The sequence below is a fragment of the Dendronephthya gigantea genome, unplaced genomic scaffold (genome assembly GCF_004324835.1).
Source record: "Dendronephthya gigantea isolate DGI-Jeju-01 unplaced genomic scaffold, DenGig_1.0 000013F, whole genome shotgun sequence".
NCBI lineage: Eukaryota > Metazoa > Cnidaria > Anthozoa > Malacalcyonacea > Nephtheidae > Dendronephthya > Dendronephthya gigantea.
In genome coordinates, this window is record NW_021163023.1 from 1,168,355 (window position 1) to 1,190,463 (window position 22,109).

The following is a 22,109-nucleotide window of genomic DNA, read 5'->3' on the forward strand; positions in this document are numbered from 1 at the left end:
GCATGTTTGGCGCTCATATACAAACATTAAACAATATAACCATGCTTTGGTTATAATGTCAAATATTTTGATATGGATAACCACGCTGTTTTAATGGTGAAATGCTTGTCCTATGTAAGGTTGGAAGCATGTTTGGCGCTCATATACAAACATTAAACAATATAACCATGCTTTGGTTATAATGTCAAATATTTTGACATGGATAACCACGCTGTTTTAATGGTGAAATGCTTGTCCTATGTAAGGTTGGAAGCATGTTTGGCGCTCATATACAAACATTAAACAATATAACCATGCTTTGGTTATAATGTCAAATATTTTGACATGGATAACCACGCTGTTTTAATGGTGAAATGCTTGTCCTATGTAAGGTTGGAAGCATGTTTGGCGCTCATATATACAAAAATTAAACAATATAACCATACTTTGGTTATGATGTCAAATATTTTGACATGGATAACCACGCTGTTTTAATGGTGAAATGCTTGTCCTATGTAAGGTTGGAAGCATGTTTGGCGCTCATATATACAAAAATTAAACAATATAACCATACTTTGGTTATGATGTCAAATATTTTGACATGGATAACCACGCTGTTTTAATGGTGAAATGCTTGTCCTATTAAGGTTGGAAGCATGTTTGGCGCTCATATACAAACATTAAACAATATAACCATACTTTGGTTATGATATCAAATATTTTAACATGGTCAATTTGTTGTTAAATGTGAAATGATATGACAAATAATGAAAAATAAATTTTTCATGTATTTTAGGGGTTCGTGCCATTCCACGTTTACGCTATCATCAGCATAATGTGTATTTATAAAGGCCTGTTTTAAACGTGGTGACTCTGAGCTGCGCAGAACGCATTTAAAACAATAGTTAATCTCAGCGTTGCCTCATTATCTATTGTTGTATTAATATCTTCCATGCATGAGAAACACTTGTCCTTTGGTGTGCAAAATACTTTGTCTATCGGAAGGTAATACAATGGAGCTTAATTGATTCTTAGGAGCTAGTGTGAAACAGGCTTTACTGTTTAACTGTTAAGTATCATCGATGCATAAAGTGCATTGTCCGTTGGAATGTTCTTTGAGGTGATAAAAGGTGATTGAATTTGAGAGGTAACTCAGATTTGTCGAAGAAGGAAGATTTACTCGAAGAAGTTTAGTGAAACGTTGGAAGACACTTTGCTCAGGTACATGCATGGCCATTTAAAGAATCTGTTGGCTTGATCTTTGCCTTTGGCTTTGTAAATTAATTCATCGTCGTGATGAATGATGATTTGAATAGCCAGAAGACATTAGCGACTGGAGACATATTCTTGCTGATTTTCACCGCTATATCTTGTATATTTCGATTGAAAATGTGAAATACAAGTGAGCTGTTAACTTGATTTTGTTTTTACTTTCCTACTTCGTTTTAGAACGAACCACGGCGCCGAAAGATGGAGAAGGCGAAACACAAAACGCTGGTTTGCAGCGAATAATAGGTATTGTTCTATTAATGTTATGTATTTTGCATTTGTGACTTGAAATAACACGTTTGTACAGTGTGGGCGAAACCAGAATATAGTTGAATCGAACTTTTCGGGACTTTATCCTAAATGTCTGCCAAGAAATGGCTGAAACTTTCCCGACGTCCGACTACCCGTTTGTCAGAGTTTCATGCTAGTTTTGTACAGGAAAAGACGGGTTCAAACTGAAATTTACATAATGCCTATTATGTGTACGTTGCTACTTCATGTTATACTTGACATGTGCGGATTTGATTTATTGTAGTTGTCGATTGTAGTTGAATGTTTTGAGCGCGTTTCCAACTTCCAAAGTATCTTATCGTGCCGTGGCGATTCCCTTGCTTCCAATCTCAATTAGTCAGTTTAACTACAAAACAAAACGAAAAGTCGAAAAGCAAATCACTTTAACCTGGTTTTATATGCCCGTGAATTTTTTGTTTTACCGAGGTTTTCTGTTTTTAGAAAGAAAGAATCGTCGGAAGCAGAGAGATGTTGGGACCTGCCTTGGGACATTTATGCACGCAAATACAAACTAGATTTCGGTGAAAATATATGCATGAGTAAAATATGCATGGATTTGGCTTTTTTGGCTGAGATATACTGAACGCTCTTCTGTTTACCTCCTTGAATTTCAATCTTTCGGATTGCGGTTTTTGCATGGGTCTGGTCGTGTCAAGCGCATGCGGAGTAAATACAAGTGATTCTGGGGCCCCATCACTTGCAGTTTCTCCATCTTGAACGACAATATAGTCCGGACAAAAAATGCATGAAAAAACATAAAAATGCATGAGAAATTGTATTTCTTGAAGGAGATAATAGTCGAGTGTTTTAGTTTTCTCAGGACCATTAAGAAAACGATGAATATTTCATATACAAAACGTGCATGACATTTTGTATTCGCGTGCGCAATGCGAAGGCCTTGGACGAATGGCGTGGAAGATGTTGAAGGTGTAGAATCTCGTTTGAGTGTTAATTTTTTATTTTGAATACAATCATAGTGACATTGCTGACTTGGGAATTTATGATATCATTTTTATGTGACGAAGGATCGTCGCAGGATCAGAGATGATGATGGATCGTCGCAGGATCAGATGATGGATCGTCGCAGGATCAGATGATGGATCGTCGCAGGATCAGATGAAGGATCGTCGCAGGATCAGATGATGGATCGTCGCAGGATCAGATGATGGATAGTCGCAGGATCAGATGATGGAGGATCGTCGCAGATCAGATTATGGACGACGAGACGGGTCTTCAAGCAGAAGCTGGTTGAGGTACATACTATGGTATACTAATTAGAGTAATGCATGTGCATGTCATTTATGTAAATGCATGATTATTCTTGAATCGATTCCTCCTGGTGGTCTAACTTAGTATATTCACACACCAAGTGACATTTCACCCTTTTCGACAATGCATGATAACAGGAAATTTCTCACAGCTCATTTGAGGGCGTTTTCGAGGTTTCTCGATGAAACATTCCTAGTTTTGTCACTTGCGTGTGAATTCTAATACTCAACAGCCGCGGAGATGCATGATGGTTCTAAAGCGTTCAAATGTTGAAATGAAATGCAATTAGCATGATCGACGCGCACGTAGCGAGAAAATATCATCGAATTCGTATTAGCCTAATTTTAGATTAATACGAAGGTAATCGCGAGTACTTATATGACTATATAAGTTCTCTGTCCAGCCTGTTATAATGCGACCGCTTCGAAGAACGTCCGTCAGTGGCATTAAAAATTATACTTTTAAATTGCACTTTTAAATTGAAATTATTGAAGTTTGAAATGAAGAAAAAAAATTAACACTATTTGATGTTAGACACTAGCACTCTTCTGTTTCCCTTGTTGGTATTAATTTTTCGGATTGCGGTTTAGCTCTCAAAGCCTGGTTATTCTCGTAATCTAATTTTGACTAATTTGACGAAGTTTGTACAAGAAAGAAAATATAGCCTCTATATCATGGTATATTACATTGCATGAGAACCGGACTTGTATGATGGGGAATATCTGGGGGTAAACCGTTTAACTGTAGGATTATATTGTATAATACCCTCTTTAGCTAAAAAGCCAACCCTTAAATTAAAGACGATCCTTTTTGAATTAAAGAAAGCCTTTGCATATGGACACACTTACTATGTTTTTTAATTTCATGCACGCCCCACCGTCGAGATGTTGTGAAAGAAGAAGGTTGGCCATGGAGCGAAGCAAGTGAATTTGAGTACACGGTTTACCAAAGTGCCGAAAGGTAAGAGACATTATTGAATAGCCATATTGAGTAAGTTGCATGCATGTTGAGCCCGATTACGTTTATTTCCTCCATTTTCGGCTATCGACCGTAATCCAGAACGTATAAAAAGAGATAAACGGTGCATGAGGTGCATGTCTTAGGATGAGATAGTAGAAGAGTGTTGTTGTCTACATCGTTTTCAGATAAAAAAGCATGCAAGTCGTGAATATGAGACATTTCTTTCCCTAATGCCAGATTTCCAAAAAAGGATGATCATAAAACGAGCTTTTGAATAATTGAAATAGTTTTTGTTGCCACTGTCGGACAAAGCGCAGTTTAATTAAAATTTGCAAAAGCCTGCTGCAACGCACGATATGCGCACGTTAAAGTCGTGCAACGCACGATATGCGCACGTTAAAGTCGTGCAACGCACGATATGCGCACGTTAGACCACCACCAGGATCGAGGTAACGAAGCTCAAGAATTGCATGGCAATTCTTGGGACTTCAGTTCGGATGAGCGGAACTAAAACGGTCAACTATGAACTATAAATAAAGCATATGAACTGTCATTGGCGGACGATTTCTAAATGAAAATACCAAATTCGGACCGCCGGTCAGGTAACCTGAAATTCAGGTTACCCTTGGAGGGTTTTTCTCCGGGCACTCCGGTTTCCCTCCTTTTCGTTTGGCTTTAAAAAACAGTGTCCATGCCTGGGGCCAAACGTGTGTTCATTGAACATGAAAATATTTCTTGCACATTTTACAAAATCGAGAAATCCTATTTGTACATGAACTGTTGAAAAAGCGAGTGTTTGGCTTCTGGGTTGGATTCCCAGAACACTGGCGTAAAAGGATTAAACATGTTGAAACTGGTGTGGGAAACAAAACTGCATTTTGCTGAAACAATCACATTTTCAAGACAACAATATTTATCAAAAGTTGTTTTTGAGATAAAAGCACAATAGAATATTATTGACTACAATACTTGGGGGTCAAAATTTACATGTCTTTGACGAATTGCTGACGGTACCAGTGGGCGATTGAACGTATTTTCCCGGGGGGGGGCATATTTTTTCGGCGGGGGGGGGAGACATATTTTTTCGGCGGGGGGGGAAGAGGTAGATTTAGTGATTAACCTTTTCAAACGTATCCCTCGCGTCCAGCTGAACATTAGCATATTTCGCACGGTAGACAAATTTCTCGTAAATCATTAAAGGTTCTCCCTGTGTTTATTAATTGTGCATTTGTGTTTTACTAATTTACTTGTGCAATACAATAGAAATTATTTAACACTAATATGTAAGATATCTTTCTACGAACTAAATAAATGTCAATCTTTTTGCTTCCGTAATCCGTATCGTAAATCTCTACACACCTTGAAAAAAGCGTTCAACGCTTAACAATGGTGGCTTGTACTCGGGACCAGCCCAAATATATTTGCCCAGTAGTCGACGTACTCACGACGAAGCAATAACAGATTATTTACTACAATTAATGCTCATTAAATTCTGCCTGCGTCAGCTGCATGCACTGGCAGATTTTGAAAATGATTTAGTTTTATAATTCATTCATATTCTTTTCCCCACAGTCTGTACACTGAAACACGTCCTTAGCAACAGCATAGCAAGGAGTGGAATGTATTTTATCAATGTTCGATCCGACTTTGTCGAATGACACGATCCGACTTTGTCGGATCCAATTTACTTCTGACGTATGGAATGTAGTTTGTTATTGATAAAGCAGTACTGCATGACACGGCTTGCTGTCCATACGTTGCAAGTTAACAGACTAAAAAACATCCACCAGAAGTGAATTGGATCCGACATACTCGGATCGTGTGAAATAGATCTTGCTGTCCCCCTTACTACGAACAATTTTGATCTGTAAGGATTGTCAATACTGTTGTTGCCTTGACTATGAAACTCGAAAAGACAGGAAACGTACAAGGAAACGAAAATTTATCATTGAATGACAAATCTTTAAACGAAGCTTTATCAACTTCTCCCGTATGTTGGCACGTTGCTGCGGACATAGTTTAAGGCTGTTTTCCGGTAAACGGGGATTCCTTGTTCCTGTACAAAAATGACCGTGTCAAAAGTTCCAGTAATGCGCATGGTCTGATCACAGAACTTTCACTTTGGATGGCGGGCGCACAAGGTGCCAATGAGCTTGTACTAAAACGCCTCAAAATTCACGGCGAGACAATTACAATAAGTGAATTTCGTTCAACGAAATATGAACATGAAGTTTCAAAGCCTGGAAGAGACCATAGAGGTAAAGTCTAATAACGCACAGCGTTAAGCTACTGACTCGCCAAACACGGCTCCAATCAAGCTTTTTCGACGAACCTCCAGTTTTTCAACGAGTCCATCGCATACCGAGTTTCCGTTGAAATCTGATGTTTTCGGAATGAGAGGATGGTCTTCGTCTTTGTCGTCTATGCTTAGACTCGAACCCAGGGACACGCGGCCTTGACTGGAAACAGTGTCTTCTGATGCTAAACTATCGCGATTTGTGCGAATATAATTCTCATATGCTGGTTCATTTCGATCACTTTGATCGCTGGATAGTCCATTCTCAATTGAGATTTTTTCATCAGTCTCGTCGACTTGCTCTTTGTGTAATCTGTCTTCGTTAAAACGATCTTCAAGGTACGTGCTTAACGTTTTGAGTTCTCCGTTTTCCACGCACTTTTCAGCGTTTTCCGTGTCACGTTTACGCCTGCATATTTCGAGGTTTCCTTCAGATTCTGAAGTAGTTTTTGAATCTGTGTTTTGGACATTAGAATTTGTTTTCTTGAGTATTTCGCAAAATCTATCCAGTGGAATTGGGGGACTCTTCGGGGTACCATAATGACCATCAATGTCCCCATTATTCTGCCTAACGCTGTCCCCGGCACTGGTTATATTTTCGTAATACGGTCGCACGTCTAAGCTCTTGGGAGCTTTGTAGACGTCTGCGGAATTCTGTGCCAGGGGGGGAATACCTAACGACTCTCTGATATTCTGATATTCACTATCTGGAAACGATGCCATATCGTTGTTTGTGACTTTAGGAACCTGTTTTCGTGCATTCCGTGTATCGATTGCATAAAGTCCCTCCTCGGTATCTGCCGGGGGGTAATAACTGCTGGGTCGTGGGGTATCGCATACCTCAGGGTAAGTGGATGCGCTGATATTGGGGCAGGATTGACTCATGGCTTTACTCAGTTCTGTGGGTTCCTCCTGGTCGGTTTTGGGATTATCAACACTAGGTATGGACACAGATTCGGCACTGCCAAATATTATACTGATATAAACGTGTTTGGACCTAGGTCTCGCCCGAAACGACGGATTGCGGATACTGGCGTAAGAATGCCTATTAAGGTGGCTCTCGTTACGATCTATAAACTGACTTATTCGGGTGTAAAAGTGTTCTTTATCCTTCGGTAACCCCTCGTCGCTTGTAGTGGGGATGTTATTTTGACAAGCAGCTTCCCCTTTATCCCCATTTGCCCCCGCGCTTTCAGAAAGATACGGATTTTCGTAGAAGTGGCTGACACGTTCCGGCGTGTTGAACAAGGTGTCCAACGATTGCGACATCCGTTTCTTCATCCTGGTCAGCGTACATTTCTTTGGATCCGAGGCCACGTGATCGCTCAGTCGCTCCGCCTCTTTGCTGACGTCATTGCTGCTGGCGGAGCGCGCAAGCGCGTTGAGAAACGGCAAGGGGATCTGACGCATTTTCCGCGGACGCGGCAAGGTACGAAACGTGTTTGGTTTCTCGATTTTTGCATCCTTTTGTTCTTTCAGTAACCTTCGGTCCAGGCTCACAGCAGAGTAATTGACGGGGAGGGAAGAGGGAGGTGGGGTTTGGGGGAGCGGACGATTTTCCATACCGAGCGAGTATGTCTCGCACAACACCGTGGGGGGATCGGCGGCGACAGGTATCACGGGGAGAGGTTTGGCGTAGCCTTCCTTGGGAGTTTCTTGCCGGGGGGAACCGACTGTACGCTCGGATACTGTGCTCGGTGAAAGCGATGACCGCTCACTGGCACCTGGAAAAAAAATGCATCAAATTTTTGGATATAGACAGAAAAGATAAATCAGAACGGTCCACTAGTTATTTCTGATTATTTCTGTTCAATCACAGACACTGCATGCATGTTATGATCAAGCAATTTCCTCCCATGCAGAACATGATACCACATCATTTAAACTGGTTTTACTCAAGAAAATGATCTTCAGAACGGATCTTGTCCGTGAGTTCTCAGGCCGTACAGTAAGCCTGGGCACAAGGAAAACTTCCGGTTCTGAGGCAATTTTCCCGACCGGAATTTTGAAGGTTAATCTTAAGGCATTATCGAACTCAAACGGCAAACTTCATTTATCATTTGTACTAAGATTCAAGCGTTTTGCTTCAAGATGCTTACCTGGTCCAAATGAACTGGGGACACTCTCTCTCTGCACGTCAGTAGAAACACTGCCACTTTCCCTTGCAGGACAGTATTGTGTTTGATCGACAATGCTCACATCCGTCATCTCGCTGGTTCGATGCGTCTCTAAGCTCAACGCCAAAGGAGTCAGTCTGATTCCATCGATGTATATTCTCTGCGGAGTGTCAAATGAGTCAACTGGGATCTCGTAGCACTGAGCTTCGGCCAGGGGGGTGTTTTCAACTAAAAAAAAGGTGGAACGGTTATTTGAGTATAAAAAAAACAAGCAAAAAGGTAATATGGAAATGAATAATTTCAGCATTCAAAAGGTTTCCCTCAAATAGGAATAAGAGTTGATGAGAAACTAGAGTTGTATTCTCGTGTTCAACTACCAGCTTTTAACATTCTTCATCGATGTTCTAGACGTTTTTTAAACTGATTCATTTTCTGATTAGTGTTAATAGTGACTTTTCTCAAAATTTACTTAATTTAGCAACTATTGCTCTTGATATTTTATTTTACTATTCATTTACATTAAATATACCACAAGACTTACTGTCTAATCTTTCAAAAAGGACTCCAGATTCTCTGTAAAAAACAACATTATAATAAGTTATCGACAGTCCAAGATCGTAAAATGTGGATCAAACGACACTCGGTTATTCTTCAAACCTTGCAATCATGGCTTCCACACTTGGTCCCTGGTTATTCCACATGGAATAGGTGCCATGGTCCTTCTTCCTGTTGAAAAATATATTGTAAACATGAATAAAGCATATAATCGTAACTTTCCTTTAGGTGAAGCCGACGATGTTTCGGATATCAAAATTTTGGAATGACTTGAAGGTCTGTTCACACAATTCAATTTTGTCGAATTCAATTCACTTCTGAGTTCTGACGTCGAAATATTGATCTTAATAAAGCAGTACTGCATTGGCTTTAGTTGATTTGCTGCCCATATAATTTACCCATTTTCGTTGCAAGTCAGCAGACTATAAAACATCCATCAAAAGTTAATTGGATTGGACAAAATTGGATTGTGTCAACAGACCTCAATTAAAACACTTGAACTTATGTTTTACTTTTTAAAGATGCTGCTTTTTGAAAACAGGAGTATTCCTGCTTTGTCTAGCAAAGTTGAACTTCACTAAGGACAAAAAATTGAGGGATGGTCGGCTTTTTCAGACAACTAGTTACTTATCTTTAAAACGAGACATTGCAATTGCCATTGGTGATTTCTATACTAATATTATTTATACTTGAACTAACCACCGACGAAGTTTGATCATGCAGAGAATGAAAGCAATTACGAGAATCCCACCGGTGACGACAATCAAAACGATAATCCACAACGGAAAATCTAAGAAAAAAATCATATTACACTGTTATACTCGTAGCTTCTTGAATAAGGAATCTGTGAAATCACAATTTGCGTGCATTATGGAATGTTTTACTTAGAAATGGATATGGAAATGAATCGCTAATGAATCACAAAGTTTGGGGGTAAAATGTGGAAAACAAAGCCTTGTAGATTACTTGGAATTTGGCACCATTTTCGGTCCAAATGTAAAAGAGTTTATTTAATCCTTTGCCACTATAAAGAAACGCTTCAAGGCTGAATTGAAAAAATAAGTACTGTATTATCGAAAACAATCAAAATTTCCCGAAAATTCGCGATTTTCTCACCTTCGACTTCGTCGGTATAAACATTTGGGCTCTTTGGGTTGGAAGTGGTCTGCAAGAGACCGGACGAGCGACCAGCATTGGATTCCCCGACAGCTTGATTCCGAGACGAAGGTAGAACATGGGTAGAATTGACTTCGCTTGAGGCTGAAACACGTCTGGACGAGAGATTTTCTGTGGTAAAGTTGAAAAATAAAATATTATTTTTAAGATAGGATTCTCGATTGAAGTACGAGTCTTTGAAGAGATAAATGAATTCAGTTCGAGAAATGATCTTAAAGGTGGGCTGTCGATAGTCAAAACTAACAAATAAGGACATATCTTATGCCCAATGACTTGGTATGTGAAATTTTTACTTCAGTGCATCGCTGTGCATAAGCATATAAAGCTCCAAGGTTCAGTCTGTGCGTGGTCATTTCCACGTTCGACTTTGCGAAGGAACGCGCCTGTCTGACCGCAATTAACTACTTAGCTTCGTTCTAAAGACATCTGCACGCACTTTATTGAGAAGGTGAACATTCTATCACCCGTTAGAAGATTTTGTAGCAAGATTAGTGCTAATTAATCATTCTATACACACAATAATTCCATCAAGTCTTAATTAAACGCGGGTCGCAAATCCGACACGCGACAATCGTTGACCTTAAATGTCCCTGTATTAGCATAATCTGCACAATTCGAATTTTGGTAATACCGGCGAGATATTCCATATCTAAAAATGGAGTGAATATCTCCTATGAAGATCTCTAAATCAACATGTCTTTTTTAAATACGATTGTTTGACTTAAGCGCAGAATGTACGGATAAGAATGTCACTCGTAATAATCTGGAAGATATTACATATTGAAGTGTTGTGTCTACGAACACGGCATAAAGCTTGCGGCGAAGCTGGACAGAAATGGTTTGGGTGGTGATTATACAAATGCTATTCAACAGAGCAAAACATGTATGTTAAGTCTATACATGGTGAAAGAAAAAATAGATATTGTCACAAACGTATGGAATTTTGGCATTCGGGAACTATTGATACAGCTAAATTTAGAATGAGTAGACACAGCGTGCATGGTTTCACAGCTTGAACCATTAACCTTCGAAACAATTTTTTTTGTCTAGAAATAATTAGGTATGAGTTTGCGAAATCCTTGGTTCAGTTTTACCGCGTTCGGCATTTCTTTCAAACCTTAGTATCAAATTAAAATTTTGACCACTTCAGAGTCGGTGGTTTAGCTGGGGAGTTAATAATGCGAATACTACTTACTACAGTACTTGATAATTTCATCAATCATTGTGTAAAAAATTGCTCAATTTAGTTCATCGAAGAACAGGGAAATTACCGACTAAGCCTGTAGATCGATTTGTAAATATTTGAAAGAGTTCTTAAGCCAGTTGGGTTTTGTAAAAAATTGTAAACATCAAACCTAAAATTGTGACATGTCCGGTCAATTTAAATACAACAATTTCGTATTTTCTTGACGAAAATCTGGATAGTCCATATTAAAAACCGATAAAGTCTGTAGATACTTTAAGATGCAGCTAAACATTAAACAGTTTGCAAACATTTTACATGACTCACGCAAGAAAGTGTTTTTTGTGTACGATTATTTAATGCATGTACATTAACAGGTTCTTCACATTGTTGATATTAATCCACAGACCCTGTAACATATATTGTACCGAACTATATATATGACACCTTGAATGTAACGCAGCGTGCAATTACTACACACGTTTCTCGCGTATTATCGACGACAAAGGCTTTTAGACAAAGGCTTTAGGTTTTAAAGTAAACAATTTTCGCCGCCTACGCCGCACCTAAATTCCTTTGCGCCTTCGCGAAGTTGCAAAAACAAACGAACCACAAGCGACGTCGGTTCTAAACATGAGGAAAGATTAGAGTACCCTCTCTACGGAATTACCAATGACACAGGACTTTTCGAGCCGGACAATTGCCTTTATAATAAAGCGCTGTGAATGATCATTTAAAGCGATTTTGCATTAAATACTGGCCATTAATTCGGAACAGCAAGACATAGGGAACGAAACAAAACATATTTTAAATAGATTAAAGCCTTAAATTCAATCCAAAAAAACGATTTTCTAGTCCAACTACATTTGCTGAATATTCTAATTTCATAATTGTTCTAATAGTTCAAAGTAGCAAAGTTTCGAATAAACATTAAGTATTGTGACTTTTTAAATCAAACGTCTAAAATTACACAATTTATGCAAGCACATGTACACAAACTACACATTATTATTATTATTATTCTAACTGTTCAAAATATGTTGCTATAAATGGACTCGAATATATTTAATAACAATTACATGATATCTTTATCGACACAAAGCCAGACAAAATGAGGTTGAAGAGTAATAGAAATTATTGACATTGGAATTGATTAGAGCTTGATAATTCGTTCCGGTGCGTGCGTTCATGAGAGAATACTTCAAATTATAAATTGTTTTGCTTACCAAAGGACGTTAGAATCCAAAACTTGAACAATATTACAATCCAATTTGTACAAAAGAGGCTATGGTTCGTGCATCTGCACATGTTTTTCACTCACAGATATGTTTGTAGACACACAGCCACAATCCGATCTGCTTTATCCACCAGAATACAAACCACGGTCGATATAAATTGTCTTTCGGAAATATTCAATTAACTCTTGCCACAAGGAAAACCGCCAACTCGGATGTAAGGCCGTTTTAGAATCGCTTGCTAGGGTAACTGGCGAAATATTGGCCTCACAGATATATTAAGCTCAACTCGAAGTGTAATATCTCAATAGTAAATGTCCATAACCGCCGTCCCATGGTGAAAATTGTTTCCCATATTGAATAACAACCCAATTAATTGCTGTTATACGTGATAAACACCATACATTAGCACGGTGCTCAAGGGAAAATCGGCCATCTTCGACGAGCGCCGTTTTTGAAGACAAAGACTAATCACTTCACCCTGCCTACTAAAATTCCAAAAATGAAACTAACGCAGTTCTATTTTATCACGCGAGAGTTCTCGAAGTTTGTTATTTAGAAATGAGGTCTCTTGAGGACAAAATAACTCCCAATGGGGTACAAACGCGCCCTTCCGATCGGAAATGATCGTGCATGAACTATGAACCTGTAATGAATGAGAAATAGTGAACAATGGAGTAACTTTTTCGTGCCATTTTTGTCTGAAAATATAAGCTATACAATGCAAATTGAAGCAGACAGAAAAGAAACGTCCCTTTCAGAAAAGAACTTTAATTACAATGCAATATTTGCCAACCACTAGGCAATTATACTTAATTTAGGAATTTTTGAAAGACGTTTGTGGTTATCTCCTTTGGGGGGGAGGGGCGAACCTAGATAAACATGGCCGCCCTTTATACTTACATAACCTAGCAGAAATGAATCCGTGTGAATTCCTGGATTCTGTCTCATGAAATCAGAGAAAAAGCTTTGAGAAAGTTTGTTTGGAAGATGAAGAAGCAATTCTATCGGGTTAAGCAGCTAGCTGACCAGCGTGTGGGCAGGTAAGGTTACAACAATGAGTCGAAGCCGAGGTATTAAATTAGTTGCCTTGCCTGGACGATCCATAATTGGCAATTTGCTTGCATTTTGATCGTTCATTATCAGCTGTATCATTTCACGCGCTTACGATAAACAAGAAATGGACGTTTTAACAAATGAAATACGAATTCAAGATTGGAAAATAAAGATGTTTCATTTCACGTCAGGACTATTGATCTTCGAGACACCCATTTCCTTGTTCATATCTTGATGTTTTTGATAGATTTTTATTACATTCTGACAGACGATATTGCATTAATAAATTGTATGTAGTCCACAGATAAATCTATTATCCATCTATTTAATCCTAGAATTTAATCCTAAAAATAAACAACTATATTAATTGCGTTTGATATATTTGCATACAATATGCCTTGATACTATACTCATAATATGTGTTTATTATAATCATGGTGGATATTCATAATTTTATTAAAATTCCATCAATAATTTGGACAATAGTCAAAAGCGGTAATTGAGACAAATACATCAGTTGTGGTGATTTAATTAATGGGCAATCAATCACCACCATGATGGAAAGTGATCTCTTAATTAGAAAATAATATATCTATTCCTTTTTTTTGTGACAGGGCTGAAAAGACCGAATTGCTTAACGAAGATCTACAAGATGTAAATACATAAATATTTATTTTAATTATATTTGTTAATTTTGATTAGAAACGTCTTGCTCATTAGCCGAATTAGGTGAAAAACTCACATTCCTACTTGACCCACTAGGTCCTAACTGGGTAAATTCAGACAACTCACTTTGCCCCAGTATGAAACAACAATATTTAACTGAAAGTGTCATTGAAAATGATAATGAAACATTAGGGGGGGGTTACAGTGGTTTCTGCGCATCAGTTCTGCTCATAGCAATAGCTAGGCTAGTTTTGAAATTGCTGAAATTTTGCAAGTTTCTTATTTTTCTGGACATAGACTCCAGCTTATATCCATTTAGAACTATATAGTCAACTAAAATAATGTTAAATATTTTGACTGTTCATGATTTAAGAAATATTGTGATTCACAATGTGAACAAAGTGTTTGGTTTTCATTATGAACTGTAACCCACCTTTAAGTGTAACATGAAAATTTCAACATCACTTGATGTAAAATGTATATGAAAAGCATACCTTTACTGGTACACATGCTTTATGCTTTGTGGTAGTGTTTATTACTTTATTTTTGCCAAAGTTTGAATTTTTCAACATCTTCAGGGTGAGAGAAAGGTGGAAAAAATTCGACAAGTGTGTCAAATAACAAGCAAAAAGCTGAGTGCTTGTATGCAGAGTACTGGATCCGATGTGGAGAAAAGACTGGTACGATTCATGCATTTTCGTTTGACAACATAGATGGATATATTCAGGGGGGGGCTTACCCTCTTGGCTAGTTAGCCTGCACCCCCCCTCCCCATATCCTCTGACCCTACAAAATGACAATGGACCCATCCTTGCTTAGCTATATTTCAGGAGATTTAAAAGCAGCAGAAATGATAAGAAATTTTAATTAGAAATTTCAAATTCAATTCCTCTTTCAGACAACAAAGTATCCATTGTTGTTTGCAGTATCAATTTATATTAATTTAACTCATTTAATTGCTTTGACAACCAACAGATGACATTCTGCATTGATGAATAATTATTTTCAAACATCACATTTGCGTTTGTAGAAAAAGCTTCCACATCTAGCTTTGGCACAGAGCATGCAAGAAGCAGCTGCTATCATTGGCGAGGATTCAATTTTAGGGTAAGAAAGTTGATTTACACCATAAACTGCCAATGAATTAGAATGGTTAAATAGTAGACTCTAGTATCTTGTGCTTCTGCATATATTGAACTATTAACCAGGAGTGTGCTAGCACTGGTAAGTAAAATATTTTGGCTTTAAATACTGTAGGAATTGGAACTATGTAAGTGATGATCTGGTGCCAGTTGTATAAAAGACTAGTTAACTTTTGACTCAGTAGTTAAGGACAGAATTGGCCAATCAGAGTTGTGTATTTCTGAGTTAACTCGGATTTAATTATTCAAAATGTAGTTAAAGAGTTTTATACAACTAAGGCTAAAAGGCAAAATTGAACGGGTCAAATAGTTTTTATCAGTATTGGGAAAACCAATGGACAATTTGCGAGCATGGAATAATTTTACTTTCTTTAGTAATATGACAAGGTTATGTGGAAATTCACAAGCAGAAATTGCAAAGGTTATTGCGGAATATGAAATGGACGTCGAGAGCACTATAATTGCACCATTTCACACAGTCCTTGAGGTAAGAGTCCCTCTCAGTCAGCCAAATCAATATGCCAGTGTTGATAAATTTAGGTAAATAGGTAGAAATAGGTAGGTAGATCAATATTTTTAAGCAATATCCTTAATTATAATTTCCTAAATATACTGTATATATTTCCTAGAATGATATACCATCAATAAATCAGAATAAAAAGAAATTAGCAAAAATTGGTCTAGATATGGATACACTAAGATCAAGGTAATTATTCAATGTATTGGTGTTGTTACCTCTTTGGCTATTGTGTTTTTTGGTACATACATGAATACACCTCTCTAATACACCTTTCTAATGCTGGCATCTTTCAAATACAGACACCTCTCTAATACACCTCTCTAATGGACCTCTCTGATACACCTCTCTAATGCAAACATCTCTCTAATACAGGCACCTCTCTAATACACCTCTCTATTACACCTCTCTAATGCAAGCATCTCTCTAATACAGGCACCTCTCTAATACACCTCTCTATTACACCTCTCTAATGCAGGCATCTCTCTAATACAGACACCTCCCTAATACACCTCTCTAATGCAGGCATCTCTCTAATACAGACAGCTCCATAATACACGTCTCTAATGCGGGCATCTCTCTAATACAGAAACCTCTCTAATACTCCTCTTTAATGCATACACCTCTCTAATACAGACACCTCTGTAATGCAGGCACCTCTCTAATGCAGACACCTCTACATATGCTGCAGACACCTCTCTAGCAGACACCTCTCTAACGACACCTCTCTAATGCAGACGTCTACACAAAATACTCTAATACAGACATCTCTGATACAGACAGCTCTCTAATACAGGTACCTCTCTCTAACACAATATACCTCTCTAATAGTACAGACACCTTCTCTAATACAGATACCTTCTCTAATACAGACACCTCTAATACAGACATATCTCTAGTGCAAACACTTCTCCAATACGGAGTACGGACATCTTTCTAATGCACACATTTTTCTTTCCGTAGAAGAGTACCGCCGTAATCTATTGATCTGTTATTGTAAATAGGGCAATATAATTGTTAAACGAGGGTAAACATGGAGATATCTTTTTATTTCTAGGTATCATGCAGCTTTAAAAGCAAGGGAAAGCAGCAACGCTAAGGACTTTCCCGCAGCAGAGGCGAAAGCTGAGCAACTCAAGACGCACTACGAAGATGAAATGATGAAATTTGAAGCGGCTAAGGTTGGAAACGTGTACTTCACGCTCCATCCTGTTCATATCAATATTGCATCAACCTGATCGTTTTTAGGCGTGTAGACCTACATCACATCTAACTGTTCCTATCCAATGCAATAACCAGATCTATCATACTTCATCTTATAGGATTTGTTTATCACTGAAATGCTCACACTGGTTTCAAAAGAAAGAGAATATGCGGAACATATGAGAAAAGTAAGTTTTCTAAGGGCCCGTTTACACTAGCAATTTCTGCTGCGATTTTTCTTCTTTTGACCGATGGAAACGAGCAAAACGTTGTGAATGCTCAAATGTATAATGTCCGTATTTGATACATGCGTAACTTATTCACTCACTCGCATCTATCAAAAGGAGAAAATCGCACAAATAATCGCAGGTGTAAGCGGGCCTTTATTCTGTGAAGGCCCATCCACACTTGCAGTATCCTGCGATTTTCATCTTTTGAAAGATGCAAACGAGCAAAGAGTTATTAATGCTTTAATGTACGTGCGCATTATATGTGGGCAATCGTAACTTATCCACTCGTTAACATCTGTCAAAAGAAGAAAGTCGTATTCGAAATCCTAGCAAAAGTTGAAGGTTGTAAACAGGCCTTTGAGATTAATAATGATAATCATAATGTAATATATTCCTTCTTTATTCAATTTTCCAACCATTGGTTGTTTTTCCATAGTTTGTTATGGCACAATTGGAGTTTCATCAAAGAGCAACCGAGCACTTGGAGAAGATTATGCCTTTGCTGGATAAGGAGATTGGTAGGCCATTGCCTGTGTACATTTGCTATTTGTGCTGCGATTTTAAGGAATGTTTTCTTCTTTTGAAAGATGTGAACTAGTTTGATTGTGAAGTGATTGTGAAGTGTAAATTACAAGTGTTATTTTGCAAGTGAGGTGGTGATTCGTCATCGTGTACTTTATTTAGGAATAGTGCGAGTTGATTCGAGTACGTTTGGATGTCCATTAGAAAAACACTTAGATAGCACGAAAAGAGAAATTGCACTAGTTATTGAAGAATGTGTGAGATATTTATTTCGAAATGGGATGGATGTTGAGGTAATGTTATATTCTTCGGTGTTATAATTCCTCTCTTCTGAGGAAAATTACAAAACTTGGACGAATTATTCGTTCGCATATGACGTCATAATATCATGTCATCATAGGTCGCCATCTTGTGTGATTCTAAAAATTTACTTCTGCTTTCCAAGAAAGCAATCTGTGTTGATTTATTTTTTCCCGCTTTAATTTGTGCAAATTTCAGTTGTATATTCAGTTGTTTTTGAAATATATAAACGATGACAAATATAATTTGTGCACCTGGGGCCAGTTGTATAAAAGACTAGTTGTTGTTAAGGACAGACTTGGCCAATCAGAGTTGTGTATTTCTCAGTTTACTATAGTTTAACGATGCAAAATGTAGTTAAAGAGTTTTATACAACCGGCCCCAGTTTTGAAAACTTAACGAAGATGGCGGGAATTGAAACCCACTGAAAATTGAAGAAGAGTTTGTTTTGCTCACAAAATACATTTCTTGTCGCAGGGTTTGTTTCGAATAGCGGGACAAGCAACCAAAGTCAGAAAACTAAAGGTTAGTTTGTTCAACGAATTGAATATTTACAACAGGGTCTACTCTGAGAAACTTTCAATTCTGCACACATTAAAGTACCAAGTAAGGTGGTTGAAACATTGAGATTTGGAACAGTGAAGTAGATTTTAACTGAAGATGATATCTTCAAATTCTTATACTGCGCACATTCACATCCAATACTGCCCACCTTGCCATCAATACTTTTAAAATAGGCCCTGAATTCAATGGCCCTGATTTACAACATATTATTGCCATGATAGGGAATTATTCTATAATTGTTTTAATGTTTCATTATTTTCCAAACCAAAGGCTTCGTTTGATGCTGGTCTAGCAGACTTATCAGGTGAAGAATACGACGTTCACGCTGTCACAGGTTCGCATTCTAATTCAAAATATGATTTACCTACCTTCAAAATGTGAATAGATGTGACAATTCCTGTATGAATGAATGAAATCTATTTGTATGTCTTTCACTACAGGAGCGCTCAAGCAATATCTGCGAGAACTTCCAGAACCTCTAATGACCTTTGAACTTCATCACGATTGGATCGAGGCTGGCTGGTAGGAGTATAACCCTGGGTTGCCCAGATGTATGATTGTCCAGTTTCTTATTGCGGGCGTCGTCACTGACTGCAATATATGAAACTGGACACACATACCTCTGCCTAGGTGTTAACTATTATCATATTTTCTAACGACGAATGGAACGGACAGGATAGCGTGCATATGGAACGTTGATATAATCTTCTCATGTATATTCTTCTCATTTTAGCATCAGAGAACGAGATGACCGTTTACAGAAGCTATGGACTGTCGTTTCTCAGCTTCCCAAGGCGAACAAAGATAACTTGAGGTTGGTTTTAGTATTCTTTTTAAGCCTGGCCTCATTATCATGCATAACTCATCGTACGACTGATGCTGATTGTGCGTATGACGACCATTTCTTGTGTGTGATCAGTTCATGCGATTCTTTGCATGCAGATACCTTATCAAATTCTTGGCAAAAATTGAACAAAATTCTGAAGTTGGCAAAATGAATGCTCATAATCTTGCAATCGTCATCGCGCCCAACGTTATTTGGTCCATCGACGATGAAAGGTAGATACTAATTTGATTGCAAAAAAAAGTCTTTGTTTTCACATTTATAAACTGTTGATCAAGTAAATTGGAAATGCTGGGAATGTATTCCATGTATTTGCAAGAGGCGTTTATAAATCATTAATCAAGAATGTTTAAATCTCTTTAGCGGACATATGAACGTCAAAAATACGGGAGTTTTAACTGGTATTCTTGAGGCGTTAATCGAACATGCTGACTGGTTCTTCCCTGAAGGTATTTGTGTTTTTTAAGAAACAAAATTTTCCCAGAAAACGGTAACATTAGGAAGATAATTGTTATGATAACAAATCCTAGCCAAAACAACAAACAATACAAGGAATCAACATCAACAAAGATGACGACAACATTCTTGTATTGTCTTCCACTAAAAAAAACAAATGAAGAATTTATAAAACAAATGTTACGATAATAACTACAACATTCTGGTATTGTCTTCCACCAAACAACAAACAAATCGAGCATTTATAAACAAACGTGACGACAATAACTTCAACATTCTTGTATTGTCTTCCACCAAACAACAAACAAATAAAACATTTGTAAACAAACGTGACGACCATAACAACAACATTCTTGTATTGTCTTCCACCAATTTCAACTTTCCCTCGACCATTCAAGATGTTGATTTTTCGACGCCCGAGGTCTCAAATTTGGGTACGTTTGAAAGTTCACCGTTTGAAGAGAAGGAAACAGCTAAGAACAACACAAAGGTTCAAAAACAGCTTAGTACCGATGAAACAAAACGCCCAACATTGCTGGACGAAGCATCGACTCTTGTTGACGTAAACCCTGTGGATAATGATGAGACCGAAATGTAAGTTGTTTTTTGTATTCCTAAGAGCGAGATAGTTAATTTTAATTCTTTTGGAGAACTGAGGGTCTGCAATAAGTATTCACAGTCTCGAGACACTGTGGCAGTATTATACAATGGGATATTGAACAATAGATAAAAAATAAGGTGCAGAAATCGATTGTAAAGTATTATAGAAAATTTTGGGAACATCAATCTTAAACGTTTTCTGCCACATCTTGAAAGATCTTCCCAAATACATCAAATTCGCAGTTTTTTAACGATGTGTTTTTTCACATTTTACGATATTTTTTACCGAACTTTGCGAGTTTATTCAATGTAAGGCGCTCTTTCAAGCTCTGGTAAAAAATGTAGGGCCATTGGCAATTCCTCCGATCTGGGTAACCATTCAACTATTTGGACTATGGACTACTTGTTAGAATAAGCGAATTCGCAGTAATCTGTCGACGTCAAATATTCTACCATTATTTGACTTATACTCCACATCAGCCTCTTTCAAACTTGCGAGTTTTAAGAAACGGACAAATGGGGCAGAGTGCCATTGTTTCTTTTTTCAGATACGACCATCATTTTTGAAGAAGCATTTGCCGGGTTGGGGTAATAACATCTCTTTTATTTTGCTTTCTAAAACACCCGAAGATTCAATGGCACTGGTCGATCTTAACACTTTATCAGTAGTTCTCATTCATTCGTTTGTTTGTTTTATTTTAGGTCACCTCGCACCGAAAAAAAAGTGGATGAATTTTTCTCAGAGCTAATGACATCTGACTACTCAGCTAAACCACCCCTTCAACCGAAACGTTCGCTCTCCCCCCCTGGTCCACGTCCGCTCTCGCCCCATGGACCAAATCGTTAGGGACGCGTCAAACAATGAATACGTATTCAAGAAACGCCAAATACTCAATACAGCAAACAACGTTAAATGAATTTTAGTAATTCGCTTTTGAACACAGGATGAATTCACAATACACACTTACACAATGAAGGAACATTATAATTTAGATATCAGAGTAAGATTTCAGATTATAGAGTATAGATTGTTGAATATATAGTTTTACCTAGAACGAAACAACGCGATTTAATAGAAATATTCGTAATAGTTTAATAAAGAAAAAGATTGATATTGGGAAAATACATTTTGATAATTTGAGTTCTTTTTAAAAAGAGGTTTTAAGGTGGACTTTACAGTTTTATTGAAAATCATTCGACTTGACTGACTGACAGACATGCTGATATTGCTTGTTTCAGGTTTTTGTTTTGTTTTAAAAATTCATAAAAATGTTATTCATGAAATAACCGACTAAACCAGTAAAATGAGTTGTTTCTGCTAAGATTTCCAGGAAATCTTACTACATCTTGTTGATGTTTGGAGAAGGGGGGGGGAGGGTGTTAGCGGGCGCAAGCTGCTGCCCTTAGCATCCTCCCGTGGTGATATTGCCTGGTATTCGTCAGTTGTATTTAATTCAATCGTGATCGCATTCAACTCAAAAGAATAATAATAATTGTAGTAAGAATAATAAAAGTTATTTTCAGTTCAATGGTCAATTGTCAATTACGTCAAAACCTACAATCATGTGCAAACATGATGAGACTTTACGTATTTTAAACACATTTTTTCCTTTTTATAACTATTTTTCCTTTTATAAACTATTTGGTCACGTATTTCGATTAATTATTGACTATTTACC

The 22,109-nt window shown here is 37.6% G+C and overlaps 2 protein-coding genes across 3 annotated transcripts; one reads left to right on the forward strand and one right to left on the reverse strand.

The window, feature by feature from the left end:
• Positions 1 to 4,980: 4,980 nt before the first annotated feature.
• Positions 4,981 to 12,792, reverse strand: LOC114519478. Its single transcript, XM_028539618.1, has 7 exons — positions 12,322 to 12,792; positions 9,853 to 10,023; positions 9,436 to 9,526; positions 8,839 to 8,907; positions 8,723 to 8,754; positions 8,164 to 8,409; positions 4,981 to 7,788 (listed from the first exon to the last, which is right to left on the reverse strand). Exons 1-7 carry the CDS (start codon positions 12,401 to 12,403, stop codon positions 6,050 to 6,052), a joined length of 2,430 nt encoding a protein of 809 aa, XP_028395419.1. The 5' UTR covers positions 12,404 to 12,792; the 3' UTR covers positions 4,981 to 6,049.
• A 419-nt stretch (positions 12,793 to 13,211) lies between these two features.
• Positions 13,212 to 21,653, forward strand: LOC114519639 (rho GTPase-activating protein 44-like). 2 transcript variants are annotated; one of them, XM_028539803.1, is made up of 19 exons: positions 13,212 to 13,373; positions 14,001 to 14,040; positions 14,631 to 14,732; positions 15,083 to 15,159; positions 15,570 to 15,681; positions 15,824 to 15,900; positions 16,769 to 16,892; positions 17,034 to 17,102; positions 17,581 to 17,662; positions 17,829 to 17,959; positions 18,444 to 18,491; positions 18,801 to 18,864; positions 18,971 to 19,052; positions 19,264 to 19,344; positions 19,473 to 19,589; positions 19,738 to 19,823; positions 20,229 to 20,424; positions 20,979 to 21,018; positions 21,133 to 21,223. In XM_028539803.1, exons 1-18 carry the CDS (start codon positions 13,321 to 13,323, stop codon positions 20,995 to 20,997), a joined length of 1,560 nt encoding a protein of 519 aa, XP_028395604.1. In that variant the 5' UTR covers positions 13,212 to 13,320; the 3' UTR covers positions 20,998 to 21,018; positions 21,133 to 21,223. The 2 variants fall into 2 exon arrangements, with proteins under 2 accessions (XP_028395604.1, XP_028395603.1); XM_028539802.1 differs by lacking the exon at positions 20,979 to 21,018 and having other exon boundaries at positions 21,133 to 21,653.
• Positions 21,654 to 22,109: the final 456 nt, after the last annotated feature.